The following is a 23904-nucleotide window of genomic DNA, read 5'->3' on the forward strand; positions in this document are numbered from 1 at the left end:
ATACTGTGTGTCTTTGGTTGTGTCCAGTAACCTAAGTGTTTGAAAACTACTATAGTTTGTCCAGTTCAGTGTTATTTGTCTAATATTTTGGCTGAGCTACAGTATGTATGTAATTATGGGATAACCTGATCAGAAATAAGATGGTGCTATGAATATGAGTCGTTATGGTACGGTGCTGTGGTTATAGCAAGTGGCTGTTGAGATTTCCCCGTAGTCAGTGAAGTTATGTTTCTCTCTCTGTGTTGTTTTGTGTTGTTGTAGTTTAAGAAAGATCTCAAATGTTCTTGGGATTTCTGTAGACAATGGTAAGAATGTTTCAGGTTGACATTTCATCTTCATCTTTTGAAATGTCCTTTTGTCTAAAAGTTGTCAAGTTGGCTTGTTTTTTAACTCTTTAATACTCATTTAACTCTGATAATTATTTATTATTATGAATCAGTCCAACATGGGACCCCTTTATTCCCCCATCCCTACTTTGAGTCTTTGAATCAGATTTGTTTTTGTTTTTCTCTCTCCCTCTCATCCACCACACTGTTGCACCGCCTCATCCTCCATACAGACTATTTACAGATTCACTATTTACACATCATGATGTGCATACGGAACACAATGATGAACTTATTATAAAATATCTTTATGTTACATCTGGAGTAATATACTGTTGAGCGATATGTTATAGATTGAATAATGTACAGTACATCATTAACATGTTACAGTTGGAGTAATATGCTTTTTGTTGAGTAAGCGTTTAAGTAACATTACTAAATCCTCCTCTTCCTATGTCAAATGTTTGACCCTGCCATAGTATTACACTATAACATGTTTTAACAAACAAGCTATTGCCAATACGTAGTATAAGTGAAAAAGTGAGATTTGCTGTAGATAATAGATATGCTGTAAATAAAACATTTTTGTTAGACATAGTGTACAATTAAGAGAGTGAGATAGATATTGTATAATGAGATAGTAATCAGTAGTAGTTAGTAATTAGTAGTAATGGTCAGCTAAGTATTGCCATATTGCCATATGAGTCAACAACATCGTCATTTAATGTTTTAGGATAGTGCTGCTGACTGTATACTGTAGGTCTATAGGAGGAGACAGTAGATGTCCTGGCTGGTTATGTATAGAACTATAGAAGGAGATAGCAGATATCCTGGTTGGTTATGTATAGGTCTGTAGGAGCTGATAGCAGATATCCTTGTTGGTTATGTAGGTCTATAAGAGGAGACAGTAGATGTCCTGGCTGGTTATGTATAGAACTATAGAAGGTGATAGCAGATATCCTGGTTGGTTATTAGGGCTGTTCGATTTTGCCCAAAAATAAAATCTCGATTTTCTTTTCTCAAAATCCGATTTTCGATTACGATTACGATTATTTTGTGAAATGACAAAAGGCAAGAATTTATTTTAAATATGCTGTTTTTTAATGAACATTTTGCAAATAATTTCCCTATTGGGATTTAAGTGCAAATCTTGCTCTTATTATACAATATTAACTATTAATAATTCATTTTGAATGATTGATATTAAGAAACATTTTTGAACTTTTGCCACAAAATTCAACACTTGCAAACATAAGTGCAGTAATTACCCTAGTTAAAGTGAAAAATCGATTTTACGATGTCATATTTTCGGAATTTCGATTACGATTTAAAATAAAAATCTCGATTACGATTAAAAATTGATTAATTGCACAGCCCTATTGGTTATGTATAGGTCTGTAGGAGCTGATAGCAGATATCCTTGTTGGTTATGTAAGTCTATAAGAGGAGACAGTAGATGTCCTGGCTGGTTATGTATAGAACTATAGAAGGTGATAGCAGATATCCTGGTTGGTTATGTATAGGTCTGTAGGAGCTGATAGCAGATATCCTTGTTGGTTATGTAGGTCTATAAGAGGAGACAGTAGATGTCCTGGCTGGTTATGTATAGAACTATAGAAGGTGATAGCAGATATCCTGGTTGGTTATGTATAGGTCTGTAGGAGCTGATAGCAGATATCCTTGTTGGTTATGTAGGTCTATAAGAGGAGACAGTAGATGTCCTGGCTGGTTATGTATAGAACTATAGAAGGTGATAGCAGATATCCTGGTTGGTTATGTTAAGAACTATAGAAGGTGATAGCAGATATCCTGATTGGTTATGTAGGTCTATAGGAGCTGATAGCAGATATCCTGATTGGTTATGTATAGAACTATAGAAGGAGATAGCAGATATCCTGGTTGGTTATGTATAGGTCTGTAGGAGCTGATAGCAGATATCCTGATTGGTTATGTATAGAACTATAGAAGGAGATAGCAGATATCCTGGTTGGTTATGTATAGGTCTGTAGGAGCTGATAGCAGATATCCTGGTAGGTTATTTGCCTGTGTCTATAATGATCTTGTGTCCTACTCATCTTCCCAGTGTACTCCCACGGAGATGCGGACCAGTCGGTGCTGGAGGCCAACGTGTCCACCGAGGTGTGCCTGACCGTACTGGACACACTTAGTGTTTTCATCATGGGCTTCAAGGTAACGCTCAACTCACTGGGACTGTTCCCTAGAGTCTCACCCAACACAGCACAGCACAGCACCAACCAATATGTCTGTGTCCATTTGACATTAGGAGTAGGGGTTGCAATGGTATGAGATTGTTGTGGTATGATGATTGTATCTGATTTCATGGTATATATTGTATTGTGTGTCTACAAGTCAGAGATTACCAAATTAACTAGGAGCCAGGATGTTGAGAATTATTTTAGTAGTGCATTTGATAATGGTTAAAGGTGGTTTAGGATGATGTTCTCAAAGATGGGCCAACAGCTTTGGTATTGTTCCTCCTGGGTAGCTACTTAACGTCTATTCCATTGTATTTTTTGTGTGTGTGTGTGTGTGTGTGTGTGTGTGTGTGTGTGTGTGTGTGTGTTCAGACCCAGCTGTGTGCAGACCTAGGCCACAACCCCCTGATGAAGAAGGTGTTCCAGGTGCACTTGTGCTTCCTGCAGATCGCCCAATCAGAGATCGCCCTCAAGCAGGTCTTCACATCACTGCGCACCTTCATCTACAAGGTACTTATTCACAATTGAATGAACACAAATGAATCACAATTTTCTAATATTCATGTATCTTTTCAACATTTTCACTTGCTATCAGTAGTGTCAAGTAAAATAAATTGTCATGACTAAGCAAGGAGACTGTTTAAAAATGTATTGTTATTATATAATATGTACGGTATATACTGTATATAAATTATAATTAATATTAATCCATTTTTACACTACTGTTACTGCACTTGGTGGTGCACTGCAAAAGCAGATGGTAGGGTAGTCATCCATCAGTATAGCACACATTCTAGGGTAGGACTACAACAACGCTCTTTCCCCTTTACCCATAATGCCTTACTCCCCCTCTCCCCTGCCTATCCCAGTTTCCGTGCGCGTTCTTTGACGGGCGGGCGGACATGTGCGCGTGGTTCTGCTACGAGATCCTCAAGTGCTGCAACTCCAAGCTGAGCTCCATCCGCAGCGACGCCGCCCACCTGCTCTACTTCCTCATGAAGAGCAACTTTGACTACACGGGCAGGAAGTCCTTTGTCCGCACACACCTGCAGGTGAGTTCACCTGGTGAAGGCAACGAGGCCGAGTTCCTGACTGATTCATGACTGTTACTGAGTGAGTGTGGTGAGCAATGGTGCTGCGCCGTGTTTGTGAGTGTTACTGAGTGTATTTTGAGCAGTGAGCGATGGGCCATGCTCTTGATTGTTACTGAGTATTTTGAGCAATGGTGAGCTATGTTAATGGTGCTGATCAGGCCAGGGTGACTCAATTAGGAAGGAGACTGGAGCACACTGATCACACTTGCAGTCTTTAATGGTGCAAATGTAGTGTACACCCCCATGATGTATTTTATTTGCTTTGTTGTGTTCTGTATAACCTTTGTATTTGTGAGATAATCACGATGACATTATCATTTTTGTCCACTAGATGGCAATGTGGGATTGTTCAGGGAGTAGTTCAGGGCATTGAGTACAGACAGGAAATCGAAACCTAAGTAGAGAACGAAACCTAGAGAAAACGAGACAGAGAACAACGTGTTACTGAATGTATTTCATGGAAAAGTGGAAATAAACGAAGAACTTTCGACACACTTGTTGTCAAAACATTATTTCTTCAAGTGTGCAACACAAACACCTGGTTTGTTTGCACCATTAAAGACTGCAAGTGTGATCAGTGTGCTCCAGTCTCCTTCCTAATTGATTCTCCTGTAAGTCCTACTGAGAAGCACCTGAAACAGCAGAAGATTTTGGATTTTGGATGCGCAGAGTTCTTCATTTGAACAGGCCAGGGTGACCTTTGCGACCAAGGCAGTATTGTTTTTGTTTTCTGAAGAACTTTAGTAATCCTCTAGGTAGGATCATCTGACTAGAAAACGTGGTTGCCCAACAACATTACTGAAATGGTTGCTCCATATCTCATCACCTTCAGTAAGGGGAGAGAGGTGATAGGTGATGGTGATAGGTGAGGTTGTGACCCATGGCTGTACTTTATTTGTACTTTGGCTATAAAACGTCTTTTTTGAACATTTTGAAATGTATTGTTACATGTTACATGTTGTACATGTTGCTTTGTACTTGTCTGTTACATGAGTTTATATGAGTTTCTGTGCGGTACGTACAGTATACTACACTCATCTTCTACCACAGAGTTTCCCAGTCAACATGTTTCCTCGTGTCTCGTTGTTCCTCTTCGTTGTGCTGAAGCTGTTCCCTCTGATTGGCCTCCCTGCAGGTGGTCATAGCGGTGAGTCAGCTGATCGCGGATGTCATCGGGATCGGAGGAACGCGCTTCCAGCAGTCCCTCTCCATCATCAACAACTGTGCCAACAGCGACAAGACCGTCAAGGTGAGAGCAGCCATATCTGTCTCTGAGTGGAGAGTGATGAAGGAATAGCGAGAGGATGAGTATGTCAGGGAACTTCTACAGAGAATGATCGAAGCTCCTCTGTTTTGTTTCCTGTTTTCTTTTTTTTACTTGTTTTGTGGTGTCCTACTCTTTGACCTCAAAAGGGGAAATTTCTTTCGTAAAGGGACACTTCACCGATTAGAATTAAGCGACCATTCAAAAACATGACTGGTTTTCTAAAGATACAAAGCTTAATGCTAATCGGTGAAGTGTCCCTTTAAATTGTGGTTTCTACACGGAGCTGATGATTGCAAGCTATGGAACTGACCAAGCCACTTCCAGTAATCAGTTCCTATGTAAGACATGTGGCAATTAAATGTAACTCACCAAATGAAACTCATGAAAAATGATTTACTTCTTTACTCCCTTTACACTTTGAATGAAGCATGACCGTTTCATTCAAGAATAGCTGTCCCTTGGAGTAGTTTGTACTCCTGTTTTCCAAACAATTATGACTGATCTGTTGACAACGTTGACACCTGTTTGAGGATGTTCCTCTAACATTCCATTCAACAAAATGGAGAAATGCTAGAGCTGTTTTTTTTCTGATGCATTTTAACTGATATTGCTGAGTGGATTTAGTCTGGTTTTCACCATACTAAACTCAATCTTTTAAGATTGAACATTAGTCTGGCGAGGCTGCGCTTTCTTTCTACTGCACTTCGCGTCACTTAAGTTTAGTTTTCGACACGTCACCGGCCAATAGCGTGCCAGGACTAGAGTATGGCCGTTTCTGATTGGAGCCAAAGGTTCTGGCAGTAAACAGCGAAAATAGATCTGCTGGTTTCCAGCCTGAGCTGCCGGGCGAAATTAAAATTCCCCGGAAGTTCAGGCAGGGTTCACCCAGCCTAGAGTGGATTTTCATCAAAGTCTACCCCCCCCCCCCCCGCCCCCCCCCCCCCCCCCCCCAGCACACAGCGTTCCCATCGGACGTGAAGGACCTGACCAAGCGGATCCGCACGGTGCTGATGGCCACGGAGCAGATGAAGGAGCACGAGAAGGACCCCGAGATGCTGGTGGACCTGCAGTACAGCCTGGCCAAGTCCTACACCAGCACCCCGGAGCTGCGCAAGACCTGGCTGGACAGCATGGCCCGCATCCACGTCAAGAACGGAGACCTGTCCGAGGTCAGAGGTCAAGGGGTCACGGGGTCAGGGGTCATGCCAGGGTCAGAGGTCAAAGACGTCAAGGTCTTTCATCTGGGTTGCTATGGTGTTTTTGGTGTATCAGGTTGTTAGATGATTCATTGGCCAATTAAACCTCAGTACAGTAATTTTCCGCATATAAGCCATATTGTGTATAAGCCGCAGGACAGTGTTTTATGCAAGTTAAAAGAAACAAAACCATATTAACATATTAACTGGCCCCCTGTATTAACCTCATAGTTGAAGAAATTTTGCGAAATCAATGTATAAGTCGTGGTAAAGCTCTACTTTATTGGCTTAATGTAGTGTCTCTCAGTCTCATCAGTAATTCATTAATTCAGTCAGCCAGTTAATCAAACAGAAGTCTTTTTGTAGTCTAGAAAAGCCCATTTCAGCATACCCAACATTTCAGCATACCCCATCTGCTCCATCTCTAACTGCGCTTTTGTGTTTGGTCCTCAGTCGGCTATGTGTTATGTGCATGTCGCTGCGCTGGTGGCAGAATACCTGAGAAGAAAAGGTGAGTCCCAGGCCTTTACTTTCAGACTTAGTGCAGTTACATCTGTTGTCCACACGAGTGCTCTACTGTAGCCATCGCAAAAGAGATACAGTATATTCACTGTGTCTGCAGCTCTACTTCCCACAATCATTTATACACTGATGCCGTTATCTGCACACATGCGTGAGTCTGTGGAAAATTAATTTTCTGTGTGTATAAGCAATATCCTGCTGTTTACAGTCAATTGTTGTTGATGTATTTCACCAGATGGCCTTCACACCTCCATCCTCCTAAAGCTGATGCCAGAGAGCACACAAGCTAAACATTGTTTGCAGAAATTCAGCAACATAGCAACCCTAGTGTCAGGAAAAGGAAGAAGTAGTTATATCAAGCTTATTAGAGTCTGAGTCAGAGTTATCTAAAAAGAGTCAGTTTAATTCAGCAGTTGTTTGTATCAGTTCTGATTATGTATTTGTTCCATAAATACACATTTGAGCTATATATGATAGGATGTAGGCCTACTTTATCTTAGTAGAAACACTGGCAATGAGCATTTTATCTATTTGTGTCCGCCACCATAAACATCATTTAAAGAGTCCTGCACGTGCAACATGCACACACAAACATGCACGTTTGCCCCCAACGCCACCTCTGTCCACACGTCCAAGGGTCGCTTCTGAACTCCCATGTGGAATTTTCAGTGAATCCTTCTGATAAGAGCGCACACAAGCTCTCCAGCACTCCGGAACCTGCACCGCTCACATGTTATGCAATGTGAGCGAACGTGAGCCCGTAACTATGACCTGTGGGAAGGGAAGAGGAGAGAGAGAGAGGGAGGGTGTAGTCCTATTGATGACCCCAGACACGCCTCTCCTATCATGGGAATGTTATCAGAGAGAACCTCCCCCCACCCCCCTCCCATCACTATTGTCATCAACACCCTAACCTTGACGCCCTGGAGCAGAGACACAGCCCTGAACTCATGTTCAAGTTGGCTCAGTGTGGCTCTCCTGAAGCGTGCAGTTAGAGACAGTGCATGAGATGTGTGCTGAAGATATGCGCCGAACAACAACATTCTCCCGCATTCTCAAGAGCATTTAATGCAAAGTGCAAAACACTGGACTGATCAATACATGTAATCTGTGTTGGTGTGTCTTGTGTTGATAGTCCTGTCCTGTCTCTCTGGGCAAGCACAGTTTTGTATTTCAACTGTAAAGTGATATATGGACACAATTGAAATGGATGACAGAACTAAGAAGACATATAGGGTATGATATCCATCCAGTATTTGCATGAAAGAGTGATGACTGATGTGTAAGGAGTCTTTTATTTAGCTTGCCAGACCAGCATGATGTTCAACATTGGTTTAATCCATCATCACCTTAGCACTGTGAACACTGTATTAAAAACATCCCTTGTGCAAACGATGGTGCCACCAATAGCACAAATTTCAACATTACAGGTGCACAGAATTTCTGGTCAGACAATCACATACAGATGACATTAAAGCACATACAACATATAGAATTATTTGTGAATAGGTTACAAACATTTACACAAATATTTTACCAATAACCCAACCCATACACATTTCATTAAATCAGCAGCATACATTAAAACTCAAAAAGTGGTCCTTTACAATTGTCATTATTACGTATATGCATATTCGGGCCCTTATACAGAGCAGCTTACAGAGACCAGATACAGGGACATTCTCCTTGTGGCAACTGAGGTTTAGGTGCCTTGCTCAGTGGCGGGCAGAAGTGGCAGTTGGGAATCGAATTCTATCCTCTAACTTTCTGGCCTCTACTTGAAAGTTGAGTTCCTCTATACCACCACCCTCCCTGTCATGGCACATGAGACATACTGTATGTGGTGTAGGCTACCTGGCTCTGATAACCCTTATCACAGCATCACCTGTCACTGATGATCACTGATGGTCTCTCTGGTGACTTTGGCAGGAATGTTCCGGCAGGGATGTTCCGCGTTCCGCGTGATCACGCCCAACATTGATGAGGAAGCGGCCATGATGGAGGACGTGGGCATGCAGGACGTCCACTTCAATGAGGTCAGACTTGCTGGGCATTGTGGGATACTGGTGGTTTGGGTTTGAAGGATCTGGCACAATACAATAGATCCAAACTCACTTCCCAACTAATAAATGTTGTATGAATAATTTACTGATAGTATATAAAGCCCATTTAATGTGATACTATCTATCCTGACTGCAGTCATGCGGAATTATAGCTACACACATGGCTAATGATTTGATATAACTTATATTGAGAATTATATGCATCTCTACATGAATGATAAAAACCCAATGAGCATGGCCATTATTAGAGATGTGCATTTTGTGAGATATGTCCCTCCAAATCGACACAGGACAAAATAGGTAAAAAAAAAAAAAAACCTTCTTGTGAAACTATGGATATTGAAAATTATAAGTAATCCAGAAGCTAGTGTTTAATACTCCGGTACGTACAGATGCAGTCTAAATACTGCATTATGAAATCTGACTTCCACAAGTCTTTGCGGCAAGTGCACATTAAAGGCAGTAAAGCTTTAATTATACTCATAAGAATGTTCCTTATGCCCTTATCTTTCTAAAAATAATTAATTCAGTGCATGAGGGTGTGTGTGTGTGTGTGTGTGTGTGTGTGTGTGTGTGTGTGTGTGTGTGTGTGTGTGTGTGTGTGTGTGTGTGTGTGTGTGTGTGTGTGCGTGTGTGCGTGCGTGTGCGTGTGCGTGTGCGTGTGCGTGTGCGTGTGTGTGTGTGTGTAGTCTTGGTAGGGGAGAGTGGGGGCAGAGTCTGTCCTGTCTCCTGGTTAGATAAGTGCAGTCAGCCTTGAGAGTCTCTTATCTGGGGATCTGATCGCCAGTGCACTGAGCACTTACATCCACACAGACACTGGCACAGGTGCTCACAGACACAGGTGCACACAGACACAAACACTGGCACAGGTGCTCACAGACACTGGCACAGGTGCTCACAGCCACAGACACTGACACAGGTGCTCACAGACACAGGTGCTCACAGACACAGGTGCTCACAGACACAGACACTGACACAGGTGCTCACAGACACAGGTGCTCACAGACACTGGCACAGGTGCTCACAGACACAGACACTGGCACAGGTGCTCACAGACACAGGTACTCACAGACACAGGTGCTCACAGACACAGACACTGGCACAGGTGCTCACAGACAAACAAGCACATGACCATTTACTCTCTCTCTCTCTCTCTCTCTCTCTCTCTCTCTCACTCTCTCTCATACACACACACACACATTCTCACAGACACACACTAACAGTATCACCCAAACAGAAACTGTTCCGATTTAAATGGGTTCAGTGCGATGGAAAAAGAAATCTAGCAAGGCCCTGGTTGCCCATAAAAAGATGTTCTCTAAGTGTCATCAGCTTTATGAGGGGAAAACATCTCTTTTAGCTCATCTCCTGTGTCTGCTCTACTTCCTAGCAGATAGGCCATCAACTGCCTTTTCTGATGTTATGTTCCTCCATCTGGTGTGTGTTTACATGTGTGTATGGGCTGTCTTTGCTTGTGTGTGTGTGTGTGTGTGTGTGTGTGTGTGTAGGAGGTGCTAATGGAGCTGCTGGAGGAGTGTGCTGATGGTCTGTGGAAGGCAGAGCGTTATGAACTCATCTCCGACATCTACAGACTCATTATCCCCATCTATGAGCAGAGGAGAGACTTTGAGGTGTGTGCGTGCACACACACACACACACACACACACACACACTCCAATATAATTACAGTAGAAGTCTTGAAAAATAACTGATAGCATCCAGCTTTTACATCACAATAGTTCACTTTAGATAATATGAATTCTTGGCCTTGATCCATAATAAAAGAAATAAGCCCACTGATAGATGTAGTACTCTTTTCTTTCTCTCTCTCTCTCTCTCTCTCTCTCTCTCTCTCTCTCTTTTGTGTGTGTGTGTGTGTGTGTGTGTGTGTGTGTGTGTGTGTGTGTGTGTGTGTGTGTGTGTGTGTGTGTGTGTGTGTGTGTGTGTGTGTGTGTGTGTGTGTGTGTGCTTGTGGTCCTGACCTGCAGAAACTGGCCCACCTGTATGACACGCTTCACCGGGCCTATACGAAGGTGATGGAGGTCATGCACTCGGGCAAGAGGCTGCTGGGCACCTACTTCAGAGTGGCCTTCTTCGGCCAGGTGAGTCACCTGTGCTGCCCCACCGTCCCCCATCACACACACGCATTGTTTACATTCATTCAACTGATGCTTTTTATCCAAAGACACTTACTAATGGACTGACATTCAACAGATAAAGTGCAAAAGGAGACTTAAAAGTGACAATAAATGTTACTGTTTAATAGGATACTATCATTACATACAATACTAGATAACCAGAGGAGAGGTTGCTATTAGATACCTGTTGGACAAGTGCTGAAAAGCACATATTCCAAAGACACTCCGCAACAGACACAGCTGAGGAGATTAACAGCCAGTTCATAGTCTACGCAAGTTACGTGGACACAACTTATTATTATTGAAGAGCCTTGTGTTGCAGAAATGTGTACACACATTTTGCAATGCAAGTACGTGTCACGTAGCCCGATGCGTTTGCGTCCATGAATCAACCCTGACTCTGGCAAGAGGTCTCTGGCGACTCACTGAGTTTCACTGACTGACTGACTGACTGACTGACTGAGCCTCCCTACAGGCAGTGCTAGAAAAGGTGTCCTAGTGCCTCTAATGGACTAATATAGAACTTAGCATAAGCGCAACAGAAATGATCCATCTGCGTGTGGCATACTGATCAATCATCAAGCTGCCTCATCAAATGCCATCAGGTGCTTTCAACTGCTGTTGTAATAGTCCTGTGGATCCAAAGGCAGTAAAATCGGGACCCACTACAGTAATCTCCCGCATATAAGCCGCATTGTGTACTGTATAAGCAGCAGGGCAGTGTTTTATGCAAGTTAAAAGAAACAAAACCATATTAACACCATATTAACTGCCCCCCTATATTAACCTCATAGTTGAAGAAATTTAGGAAAATCAATGTATAAGCCGCAGTTAATAGTCGGGAAATTACGGTAACACCACCACTGCTTTCCTCAGATGTCAAATTGACAAAGCAAGCAACTTAATTGACTCCCGCATGAAGAACCTGTAGAGGCTAAGCATGTTCCTTCACTCCCCAAAATGGTTAACCATATTCTCTCTCTCTCTGTCTGTCTCTCTCACACTCACTCACTCTCTCTCTCTCCTTTCTTGTCTTCTCTCTCTCTCTCTCTCTCTATCTCTCTCTCTCTCTATCTCTCTCTCTCTGCGGCCAGGCTGCGGTAAGTCTGGTGCTCTGTGCTCGGCTTGCTTTGCCTGACTCAGATTGCGTGTGCAGTGCTCGTGTGGTGCCTGCCTGCCTGCCTGCCTGCCTCTCCTCTCCTCTCCTCTCCTCTCTCTCTGCAGGACTGTGGGCCTCTCTCTCTCTCTCTCTCTGCTAAGCTTCTATCTGCTCTAAACCCACATCCTCCCTTTCTAACATGGAACTCCACTCTACAAGCTACAACCCAGTGTCTCGATAGAGATGCCGAGGCCAGGGAAAGTATGATAGTTTGATCATTTAATTAACCCCATGAGCGCTGGCCTTGTGCCCACTGAAGCTAGGTGAGCACAGGTACTTCATTAGTGCCCACTGAAGCTAGGTGAGCACAGGTACTTCATTAGTGCCCACTGAAGCTAGGTGAGCACAGGTACTTCATTAGTGCCCACTGTAGCTAGGTGAGCACAGGTACTTCATTAGTGCCCACTGAAGCTAGATGAGCACAGGTACTTCAGGGTTATTTGAAGTCATTGTAGATTTAGCCAGCATTGGTAAAGCCCAAGCTGAGAAGGGAGGACGTCTCTGTGCATCAGGCCTGTCTGACTGCCAACACAAGCAGCACAACAGCACCCAGCTCATCATCCAGCATCAGTTTTCACATTCTCTAACGTTCACTTCATGGTTTACACATGTTCACTGAAGACCTCACCTCATTCTGAAATACTGCCGGCCTTCAGTTACTGTGCCACAGGTGACTGACAGTATTGTAATTAGTTTGAGTGGTTTAGTAAAGTTACACTATCCACACACACACACACACACACACACACCAGAGAGTGTGTAAGAGAGAGAGAGAAAGAGAGATAGAGTGAATATACAGTATCTGGCCTTCATTGTGAAAAAAGCTGAATCACTGTGAGTCAAGACTCAAGAGCCTAGGCAGCTGCTAATGCGCTGAATGCCTGTCATGTACTGCACTGTGTCTCCACTACAGGGATAGACAGATGGACAGGCCTAAGCACTCACTCTACAGCAGTAACTCCTCATTACTTTCATATGAACGGAGTGATGTGCTATGCTCTCAGCGTTGCCATGGTATCAGATGGCCTGTGTTATCTGATTCCTTTGTGACTCCTGCCCTATCCCATAATAGCAGCCACCCCTGGTGTCTGGAGACATTTGGAAATGAAATTGTAAACGTAATTAGGTTTTATTTAAAAAGGAAGTTTGTGTGCTTGTCTTAATTGCGTAGTGACTCTGTTAGTAGTCTCTGGGTGAATGGGAATTATGTCATTCCTTCACCAGAAAGCTTGTGTGTTTTTTTTTTTTTTTTTTTTTTTCCAGCTTGCTGTCCCTATCTTTGTCTTGGATAGTGTTTCGCATGGGTTATTTTTTTCTATTTATTTATTTGATTGTCACTTTTAATGTGTGCTTCTGCTGGTTGCAGTGAATATAATGTGTGGACTCCCTCACAGCCCTTACAGGAACCTATTAAAAGATGACAAACTGATAAGACCACATGCTTGCCAATCAGTGCCGTCCACAGTCACGCTTAAAGGTGCTATGTGGAGTTCTGTAGGATTCTAGTTATCTTGAGTGCAACTACAGTACACGGCACTCTTCCATAAACGTGCATATATTTAACACAGCAGCAGAAGGCTCAAAGTGCTAGTAAAAGAGAGCCCACCTGGCGCTAGCTGGTTAGCATGCTAACTTTAGTAGCTATCTTGGCAACACAGAGCATTGTTTACATTCCATTTATATTTTTAGATCACTTTTAAACATTTTAAAGTAAAACAAAACCTTCACAAAGCACCTTTTTGATGTTCATCTTCAGTCATGCTTGAGTGTTGTATGCAGAAATGTGAAGAAGCCCCACGGCCCCAACATGCGTTTGTGCGTTGCTGTCACTTGTCCGTGCACACCAGCGGCAAATTTGTTAACTGACAAGCATTCAATAAACAACGTATTTTTACTGAGCTGCACCAACAAATATAGAACCAAACTGTAATTGACATGGTGGTGGTGTTGATGGTATGGTTTGACGCTGGTGTGCGGGGTTGTGTTGGAAACAATGGAGTGTGATGTATTGTAACTGAACGTGAAAAGCACAGTGCGCCACACTCCTATCTGAGCTTACAGTATGTGTGGAGGCCTTGAGCCTTCACCCCAGCGGAGGCCTCCGGTCTGTGGGTTGGTGTCCACGGCTGAGCCCCCCCCCCTGTGCTGGCTGTGTTGCTGCAGGGCTTCTTCGAGGACGAGGACGGGAAGGAGTATATCTACAAGGAGCCCAAGTTCACGCCCCTCTCTGAGATCTCCCAGCGGCTGCTCAAGCTCTACTCGGACAAGTTCGGCCCCGACAACGTCAAAATGATCCAGGACTCTGGGAGGGTGAGTGTGAAACACACACACGCACACACACACGCACACACACACGCACACACACACACACATACACACACACACACACACACAATAACACACACCATAACAACAACTTGAATTTATATAGTGGCACCCAAGTCACCACTGGGTACCACTATATAATAAATATAAATTCTGGGAGATCACAACTGGGTGACGCACACACCTACACACACAGACATATACCACCACATACACAGATACACACAATCACACATCTCCATACACTCATGCACAAAAAGTCCTATACTACATAGACACTGTTGCTGTAGGCAGAAGCCTGCATGCAGCTGTGTGACGAGTCAGAGTAGGCGATAGGATTTCATCACAGTGGTCAGAGGCTGAGAGACTTTCTCATAACCTTTCACCTATAAAACCCAAAGCGGATGTCAATGACCATGCTGTACCAATGACTTTGGCTCCACAACAGTAGACAGTTAATTTGCAGAGACATCAGTACACTCTTAAGAGTGCAGTAATGTCTTTTGCCCTGGATCCCTTGGCCACATCACTACACACACCCACTACACCCCAGGGAGAGAGAGAGAGATAAAGATACAATTAGAGAAATAAAGATAGAGAGAGAGAGAGAGAGAGGGAGAGAGATAGAGATACAGAGAGAGGTTGAGAGATAGAGATACAGAGAGAGAGAGATACAACGAGAGAGAGAGAAAGAATAATCTGCTATCTATTACGAGAGATAATAGATTGAGGATCTGTGCCAGGTACTAAAGGACTCATCAGCAAACTGTGAACTGTAAAGTCTAACTCTAAATATTTATAGAAGCTGATTGAATAAAATAATGTGGATGTTTTAAGGTAAATAGTTTAAGATAATAATTATTTGATTTGGGTACCAGTTATTCAAATAGAATAGAATGTTAAATAATGTGTGTGTGTGTGTGTGTTTGTATCCATAAATCTGCTGTTTGAATTGTCATCAGACCCACATTGTTGGATCATACCTTAGCAATGTTCTGCATCTGTAACATGTATGTCCTTTTGTACATTTATTATGAATTGCGGACATAAATAAAGTTAAAATGTGTGTGTGTGTGTGTGTGTGTGTGTGTGTGTGCATTTAATACACACAGAAAAAGTGATCTTGATTAGCATTCTCCAGGATTCTGAGCATCCGTTTCCCCTCCATGCCCCTCTGTTCTCCATACTGACCCCTGACCCCTGACCTCTCACCTCTCTCAGGTGAACCCCAAGGACCTGGACTCCAAGTTCGCCTACATCCAGGTGACGCACGTGACGCCGTACCTGGAGGAGAAGGAGCTGGAGGAGCGCCGCACCGACTTTGAGCGCAGCCACAACATCCGCCGCTTCGTCTTCGAGACGCCCTTCACCGTGTCGGGGAAGAAGCAAGGCGGCGTGGAGGAGCAGTGCAAGCGCCGCATCGTCCTCACCAGTACGTCCCTGGTCACACACACACACACACACACACATGATGCCCTCTCTGTGTGTCCCCATCCCACATGCACCAGTACGTCCCTGCTCACAGACACACACACACACACACACACACACACACACACACATGATGCCCTCTCTGTGTGTCCCCATACCACATGCACCAGTACGTCCCTGGTCACACACACACACACACACACACACACGATGCCCTCTCTGTGTGTCCCCATCCCACATGCACCAGTACGTCCCTGGTCCCAGATCAGTCACATTTCAGAACTGCACTGTAGGACTTTAGCCATTAATGCACAGGACCGGGCCTAGTGGACAGGACATGAGTAGGAGATGGGGAATGGGTTATACTGTAGGTATGAACTTGAAGCCTATTCATGGGTTTCATCAGGGCCCTTTCCACAGGTGGGTTAATCAAGCACTATGCAGTCTGCATTCATAATCTAGGTGCTTGATTTTATACTATCTGTAGAAAGGGACCTGATGAAACCCATGTATAGCCAATTGTATGAGGTTTAACTTACAACTTCATCACTAGTATATACGGATGGAGAACCTGCCTTTGACCAAACCTTCATGACCAAATCCAATTCATTGTGCATATACTGTATGTCACAACAACTCATTTACAATGGACTTCACTTAGCAGGAAGCACAAAGATGTCATTCCAGTAAAGCAGGTCTTTAGATGATGAAGCATGGTCTTCTCTCATCCACCCTATCAAACTCTAATAGACCACCCTGTCGTCCAGAGCAGCCTCTTCCTTGTTGTTCCAACTGTTCCTGCTAAACTTTACTGCTTTACAGGCCACAACCCCTGTTCCAAAAGTACAGCTTTTTACAGCCGCCGCTGATAGCTGATAGCAGATGAGCTGATTGAAACTGAACGTCCTGGGGCTGGTGAAAAGACTGACCCTCAGCCATCTCACACACACACACACACACACTCGTCTGCACACACACTCACACACTCGTCTGCAGATTCCTCCGCTCTCGCAGGAGTGCGCAGAATTAGTCATAGTTAAAGTGCCGCTTTATGGAACCCGTGTACGTTTTAATTGTCTCTTATCTGCGGGACATATTGAGCAAAAGCAAACAGTTGACTGCAGCAGTTGCGTGAAGGAACTTCGTTTTATGATGAGACGTTTTGCACGACAAAGAGTCAATAAGACTCATCGAAATGTATAATCACCTTTTCATAGGCCACATGAAACCATCAATGTCATGTGCACGGCACTTTCACATCGCCATCTGTATTTTCATCCAGTTACCTCCCATCTCTTTTGTTTCTCCTCTTCTTGTATCTTTCTTTCTCTCTTTCTCTCCTTCCTCTCTCCTGTTTTCCTCCCCCATCCGTCTCTCTCTCTCTATCTATTTTTCTCTCTGTTTCTCTCACTGTCTCTCTCTCTGTCTGTCTCTCTCTCTGTCTCCCTTTTTCTCTCTCGCTTTCTCTCACTCTCTCCTTCCTCTCTCCTGTTTTCCTCCCTCCATCCGTCTCTCTCTCTCTATCTATTTTTCTCTCACTGCCTCTCTCTCTCACTGTCTCTCTCTCTGTCTCCCTTTCTCTCTCTCTCTCTCTCTCTCTCTCTCTCTCTCTCTCTCTCTCAGCCACTCACTGTTTCCCGTACGTGAAGAAGCGGATCGCGGTCATGTACCAGCACCACACGGACCTGAGCCCCATCGAGGTGGCCATCGACGAGATGAGCGGCAAGGTGGGCGAGCTGCGGGCGCTCTGCTCGGCCAGCGACGTGGACATGATCCGCCTGCAGCTCAAGCTCCAGGGCAGCATCAGCGTACAGGTAGGAGTGTGTGTGTGTGTGTGTGTGTGTGTGTGCGTGTGTGTGTGCGTGCGTGTGCGTGTGCGCGTGTGTGTGTGCGTGTACACACTGCCCAACAAGGATTATCCATTTGTTCATACAAACTCTTTCACACACACACACACACACACACACACACACACACACACACACACACACACACACACACGCACACACACACACATCATCCTCACCTTTGTCACTTAAAACAAGCATTAAGGCTCATCCACATCAAGAACTATGAACTAACAATATGAGCTTCCACACTGAGCGCCACCAAGGAAAGTCTCTCTATCTTTCAGGGTCATTAATATGAATGGGTTCTAATTGACTGCCAGGATCCTTTTTTTTTTTTTTTAAATCCCTCTGAAAGTGCTACACAGTATTGTTCTTTGTGTTGCCTTCATTATACTATGTGGTGTGTTGACATTGTCGTTCTGATTACCTATATTGATACTTAACTATATAGGTATATAGTTATCGTTATATAGTTATTGTTGGCAGTGTGGACAGCGCCTCACTCTTTTTAAAAGATGATGATCAGGTAGACATGTGTGCACACTTACACACAGACAGGCACACTCTCTCCCATAATGCACTCATGTCATTTCCTTCTGAGGTGTTACTGTAACAAGGTCTTTTTGTGACACAGGTGAATGCGGGCCCGTTAGCGTACGCTAGAGCGTTCCTCGACGACGGCTGCCAGAAGAAATACCCAGACAACAAAGTCAAGCAGCTCAAAGAGGTCTTCAGGTATAACAGTGTACTTCAGTCAGTATGGATCAGTCTAATGTAGTTAATATTCCTATAATATTACTTAATATTCCTATAATATTGCTTAATATTATTATTTTTTGTTTGCACACATACAGTATCTTAGCTGTTTTTAGTAGTAATTTAGTTTCATAGACAGATAAACAGATTAAAAAATAATGGCATAATGGCATAAGTATCACAAGCTCACATTAATGGGCAGGGCCAGTCCTGCCTTGTGAGGCCATCCTTAAAAATATGTTTGTTTGCAGTAACAGCCCCCCTCAAAAAAAGTTGGGTCGGTAGGTAGGCAAATATTTTTTTTTTTCAAGATTCAAGGTAAAAAAAAAAGTAAATTTTTGGTCACGGCGATTTTGTTGGTATGAATTTAAAAACATTTGCATGTTATATATATATATGTACATACACACACACACACACGACACACACTATATTGCCAAAAGTATTGGGTCACCGGCCTTGACCCCCATATGAACTTCAGTCACATCCTATTCTTAATCCATAGGGTTTAATATGACGTTGGTCCAGTCTTTGCAGCTATAACAGCTTCAACTCTTCTAGGAAGGCTTTCCACAAGGTATATGCATGACTGTGTACCCGTGCATCAAGCAAGGTCCATACAGACATGGATGACAGAGTTTGGTGTGGAAGAACTTGACTTGCCTGCACCTGACCTCAACCCAATAGGATGAATTAAAGGGGACCGAGAGCCAGTCTCCTCGTCCAACATCAGTGTGTGACTTCACAAATGCGCTTCTGAAAGAATGGTCAAAAATGCCCATAAACACTCCTAAACCCTGGAAAGCCTTCCCAGAAGAGTCGAAGCTCTTATAGCTGCAAAAGGTGGACCAATGTCATATTAAGCCCTATGGATTAAGAATAGGATGTGACTGAAGTTCATATGGGGGTCAAGGCAGGTGACCCAATACTTTTGGCAATATAGTAATATTTCTGAACGTGACTTAACACAAATCAGCATACTTTATAGAGGGTGCATTAACCGTATGTTATCTGCACACCTATGACTAGATCCAATTTGTTGTAACAACACACAAACACTCTTGCTTAAATTCTTGCTTTACCTTTTGAATTATTCTTTGACTATATTGCCCTTCTCTGCTTTTATTTGTTACTATTTGCTTTGTGTCTAAAGCACATTGAATGACCTTTCCCAGATAGCAAACTTCATTGATTTAAAGTTGAAAATTGGTCAGATTGGTTGATGTTTGGTTGAATTTAAAAAGTCAACATCAATTCAATGTTTAAGTGTAATCATAATTTCAACATTGAAAAACTGGCGTTGAATCAACATTGCTTAAAGGTTGGGTTTCCCATGATTAAAAGTTAAGCATTTCATCAACATTGTTTCAATGTCAATGTTCCGAAGGTGTGGCCCAAAGATTCTAGAATAGAGCTTTGGTACGCGCTTTAATCAACCATCCAATCAGCAAGCAGCATTTTATTTGAATTTTCTCCCGGAGGAGCTGGAGCCTCTCGCTGCTGCACTGCAAACGTTAGAGAAGAAGAAATAGAAGTATCAGCTTAACATTTGTAAAGGTAAGTTCGACATTTCTCATTTTTTTATCGGTCACTATTGAGAAACTAAACTAGAAAAAGTTGTTAAATGGGTTATTCCAAGATGTAGTTCGACCGTGTTGGTGAAAGAACTGAATTTGTTGTTCGTTAGTGCTAACATCATTATGCTAGTGAGTTAGATTAGCTATTATGTTAATATTCGTTTTTAGACTTGAAGTTGGAAAGGTTGCTATTGATTCACGGTTAAATTGTTATCGATACGTGGATGGTTAGTCTAGTGTTGGTTGGTTGGTTACCATTAGCAGGTAGCAGCTACATCCATTTTGAAGATTGGAGCACCAGAACTAACTGCTAACCGTTAGCTTATTAGCTTGCAGAGCTCCAGCCCTTGCCGTGACCCAGCTTTAGCTGCTAGCTGCTACCGAAGGAAGCTCTCGACACCTGGGACCGTTGATCCGCTGAGCTCGGTAGCGAGAGAGCTATGAATATTACCGACACACGTAAAAGAATGATCTGCATATGCGTTGGCGAATCTGGTCGTAGGTGTGACCCACTGTTTCACTGACTAATCAGAAAACCATCATCAAATATTGCCTTTCAAACAATTTCAAACCATTTACTCGTCAGCCAGCGCTTTTGCTGCCCAAACTGCTAAAACTTAGGCAATCATTTTTCACTGCTAGCAATGCAATCCTAGTGGGTCGTGGTGGGCTCGTCAGTCAGCTCTTCCCATATGGAAAATATAGAAAAAAACTTATATGCCAGCAATGTGTTTTATATACAAAACTTGTATGATTTACTCTTGAAAATGGCCCTTTTCTCGTTTTCCTCATACAACGTCATACAGTCCTTACAGGTTAATGTTTTATATGTTTCAGGTTACACAGATTTAGCAAGGATCTTATAATGGTTTCACTGGCATATAAAAACCTGATAGATTAAGAGTAAATCATAAACGTTTTGTATATAAAACACATTGCTGGCATATAAGTTTTTCTATATCTTTTCCGTATGGGTTTTGCTGCTCAAACCTAACAATTCTCATTTTGGTAGATTGTGGTCGTCTTAAATATCCATATAATGTCATGTCTCATGACCGGTCTCATTAACAGTGGTCTTCTGTCACCACTGTATCCCCAAATTATTGTCTCTATCTTTTTGTTGCATAGCTTTAGCTCACTTCATCATCCTAGGTAGGCCTATGCCACAGCTATCCCCCCCCTCCTCTCCATCTCTCCATCTCTCCATCTCTCCATTTGAAACTCCAAATATATGCCTAAAGTGTCCCCTCTTCTTTCTCCTTATGCAGATGTCCTGGCTCTCAACAAAGGCACCAGGCAGGATTGGGTTTTTTTTGCATTCCCATAAGCCTGACTTCCTGATGTCCACTACACTCTGTTCTCAATCTTCTCCAGTCTTTTGCAAACTGTGGTAAGTATCCCCAAATTCTTGTTTCTATCTTTTTGTTATATAACTTCTACCTATCACCTCACCTCATCATCCTAGGTCTGCCACAGCGATATCTTTCTCCCTCTCTCTATTTGAAACTCCACATGTATGCCAAAAGTGTTCCCTCTTCTTTTTCCTGATGCAGATGTTCAGATGTCCTATAAGCCTGACTTCCTGATGTCCACTACACTCCGTTCTCAACCTTCTCCGGTATTCTGCAAACTATGGTAAGTATCCCTTCATTTGTTGCACAACTTCATCAAACTTTATTCTTTCTAGCTCATTCCTTTTTTTTTTTTGAAAGACATCTCTGCCCGAGTACTTTTCCTTTTTTATTTTACTTTGTTACTGCTCTTACTCCTCCCATCCGTTTGTCCATGGAAGTAATTATTTGACTTAGAAACTCTCTAAATCTCATTACTTGACACGTGTGTTTTCTGTGCTCTCTCCTTTTAATAATCAGAATGCCTCCTTGTGTTGGATTCATGATGTTCACCATACTGCACGGCCTACTTTTTTTCCTCGCAAGCTATGGAAAGAAACTCTGTTCAGCTCATGAAACGGACTGTTCACATTTTTGGACTTATGTGGAGGAAGCAGGGTATCCTGGTAATTTTATTTTGCAGCTACTATGCTCTCGTATATAGGCCCAACAAAGAGAGAAATCTGAACTGGCAAAGCTGCTCTATATGCATCACAGGTCGATATTGTTGACCTTCACAAATCAGTTTCAGTTGTACATTTAGATAATTCCAAACATTGATGTCAACACACTGCTGTTCTTGTACCTAATAATAACTTTGAGTTAGTCATGGCAAAATGTGTGCAAAATATGTGATGGTTGACTTCAGAGTAAACACTCATGTTTGACACATTGAACTTGTAGTAGAGTTGTTTGCATTAATTGAACAGGCCATCTTTGTTTTTTTGTATGTGAAGGTCATTAACAAGGAATAAAATGATTGTTTTCATATTCAACACCTTTGTTATTCATTTTGCTTAGTGAGACTTGAGACAAATGTTAAGCCAACTTGAATTCATGGTTATTATGGCAATGGTATGTTTGGTGAACTGTGCTTTTTTTAATTACTGAAAATCTTCATTTTTACTGTTCAAAGCGCAGTTTGTTGCACTGTATTTATCACGGACATGTTATGCCAGCCGATACAACCTTTACCGGCAGCTGGTTCCAGAACCTCACTGCGTAAGTTAAAGTGTTACGTTGTCCCGGTAACGCGATTTCCTGTTCTAAACAAATGACCTGCATGTGGCATTTTCTATCGCCTCACCGTGTTGTTTATTTCAAAATGAAAATAAATTAATTTGAAACGGTAAAAATCACTACCATGTCGAGGCGTTTATGTATGCTTCTGGTGTTCTGTAGCCTACACCAGAAGCATACATACACGCCTCGACATGGTAGTGACTTTTACCGCTTAAAATTCATTTATTTTCATTTTGAAATAAACACGAAAATGCCGCTTTCTGGTCGTTTGTTTAGAACAGCAAATCGCGTTACCGGGACAACGTAACACTTTAACTTACGCAGTGAGGTTCTGGAACCAGCTGCCGGTAAAGCATGTTTATGACACGTTTTCAATGTTGAATCAACCAAATTTCAATATTAGTACCATGGAATGAGGACTGAATCAGTGTTGAATCGACGTTTGATTATCATTGAAATTTCAATGTAATTTCAACGGCAATCACATCTGGTTGAATCAACGTTGAATCCACGTTTTAGATGATTGAAATTGTGATGTTGTTTCAACGGCAATCTCATCGAGCGCTTTCAATGTCGAAACAACTTCGGAGTTCAATGCAGATTCAACGAATCCTTTCAACGTTGATTCAATGCCATTTTGCTATCTGGGTTGTGTATAAAATATGTGCTAGGCTATTCAAATAAACTTGACTTGACTAAAATGTAGGCTATAGCTTTAAATATGCTGTAGCCTACTGTCAGAGAAGTAAACAAAAAATATATCATATGACAATATATTATGAAAAAAATAATATGTTCATTTCAATGATTTTACTGGTAACTAGATTATACGGTTTACTTGCATCCACCGCTTCGACGTGTCAATGCAACCTACAAATCAGACATTACGTGGCTTTCTTTTCTCCACCAGTAGCTAGTTCTTAACCACTTGAAGAATAGCTGTCCTTGCTAGCCTGTAGAAGAACGATCCCTTAACGGGTCCCTTAACGGGTCCCTTAACGGGTCACTTAAATGTTTCAATCCAAACGAAACTATTTAATGCTGGCACGTCCTCAATTTTTTGAGTTTCTTCCACCATTTAGGTCTATTGACACGGTCACCGTTACACGAATGGGGAGAAGGGATGGGTCCGGGAAAATATCTGGACATAACTTCGTGCCAAGTCATCTAAATGTTCAAGTGTTCAATGCGTTTTCAGGTGGATAATAGTGCCCGAACTAGTATAAGTTTTGACGTTAACCGCGAACATTTTCTTGGCTACAGCCACAGCCATTAGGCTACAGTCAAGCGCGAACCACTGGCAGTGAATGAGACTGGACGCATGGCCTGTAGCGCATGACAAACATAAACA

The 23904-nt window shown here is 42.6% G+C and overlaps 1 protein-coding gene and 1 long non-coding RNA gene across 5 annotated transcripts in view; both read left to right on the plus strand.

The window, feature by feature from the left end:
- LOC134061843 (dedicator of cytokinesis protein 9-like) overlaps positions 1 to 23904 on the plus strand; it is an 80055-nt gene that overhangs the window by 51951 nt on the left and 4200 nt on the right. For all 3 annotated transcript variants that reach the window (XM_062517640.1, XM_062517641.1, XM_062517642.1), the window contains 13 exons: positions 2410 to 2516; positions 2915 to 3052; positions 3412 to 3594; positions 4772 to 4885; positions 5857 to 6072; positions 6553 to 6610; positions 8551 to 8657; positions 10193 to 10315; positions 10673 to 10786; positions 14145 to 14291; positions 15528 to 15738; positions 17361 to 17551; positions 18222 to 18322. In XM_062517640.1, coding sequence (XP_062373624.1) covers positions 2410 to 2516; positions 2915 to 3052; positions 3412 to 3594; positions 4772 to 4885; positions 5857 to 6072; positions 6553 to 6610; positions 8551 to 8657; positions 10193 to 10315; positions 10673 to 10786; positions 14145 to 14291; positions 15528 to 15738; positions 17361 to 17551; positions 18222 to 18322 — 1810 coding nt within the window. The remainder of the gene's footprint in view (positions 1 to 2409; positions 2517 to 2914; positions 3053 to 3411; positions 3595 to 4771; positions 4886 to 5856; positions 6073 to 6552; positions 6611 to 8550; positions 8658 to 10192; positions 10316 to 10672; positions 10787 to 14144; positions 14292 to 15527; positions 15739 to 17360; positions 17552 to 18221; positions 18323 to 23904) is intronic.
- Positions 19522 to 22533, plus strand: LOC134062223 (uncharacterized). 2 transcript variants are annotated; one of them, XR_009935418.1, is made up of 4 exons: positions 19522 to 19900; positions 21189 to 21310; positions 21474 to 21555; positions 21792 to 22533. It is a non-coding gene; the product is annotated as an uncharacterized LOC134062223 (long non-coding RNA). The 2 variants fall into 2 exon arrangements; XR_009935417.1 differs by lacking the exon at positions 19522 to 19900 and having other exon boundaries at positions 20637 to 21310.

Source organism: Sardina pilchardus, chromosome 17, assembly GCF_963854185.1.
Source record: "Sardina pilchardus chromosome 17, fSarPil1.1, whole genome shotgun sequence".
Lineage (NCBI taxonomy): Eukaryota > Metazoa > Chordata > Actinopteri > Clupeiformes > Clupeidae > Sardina > Sardina pilchardus.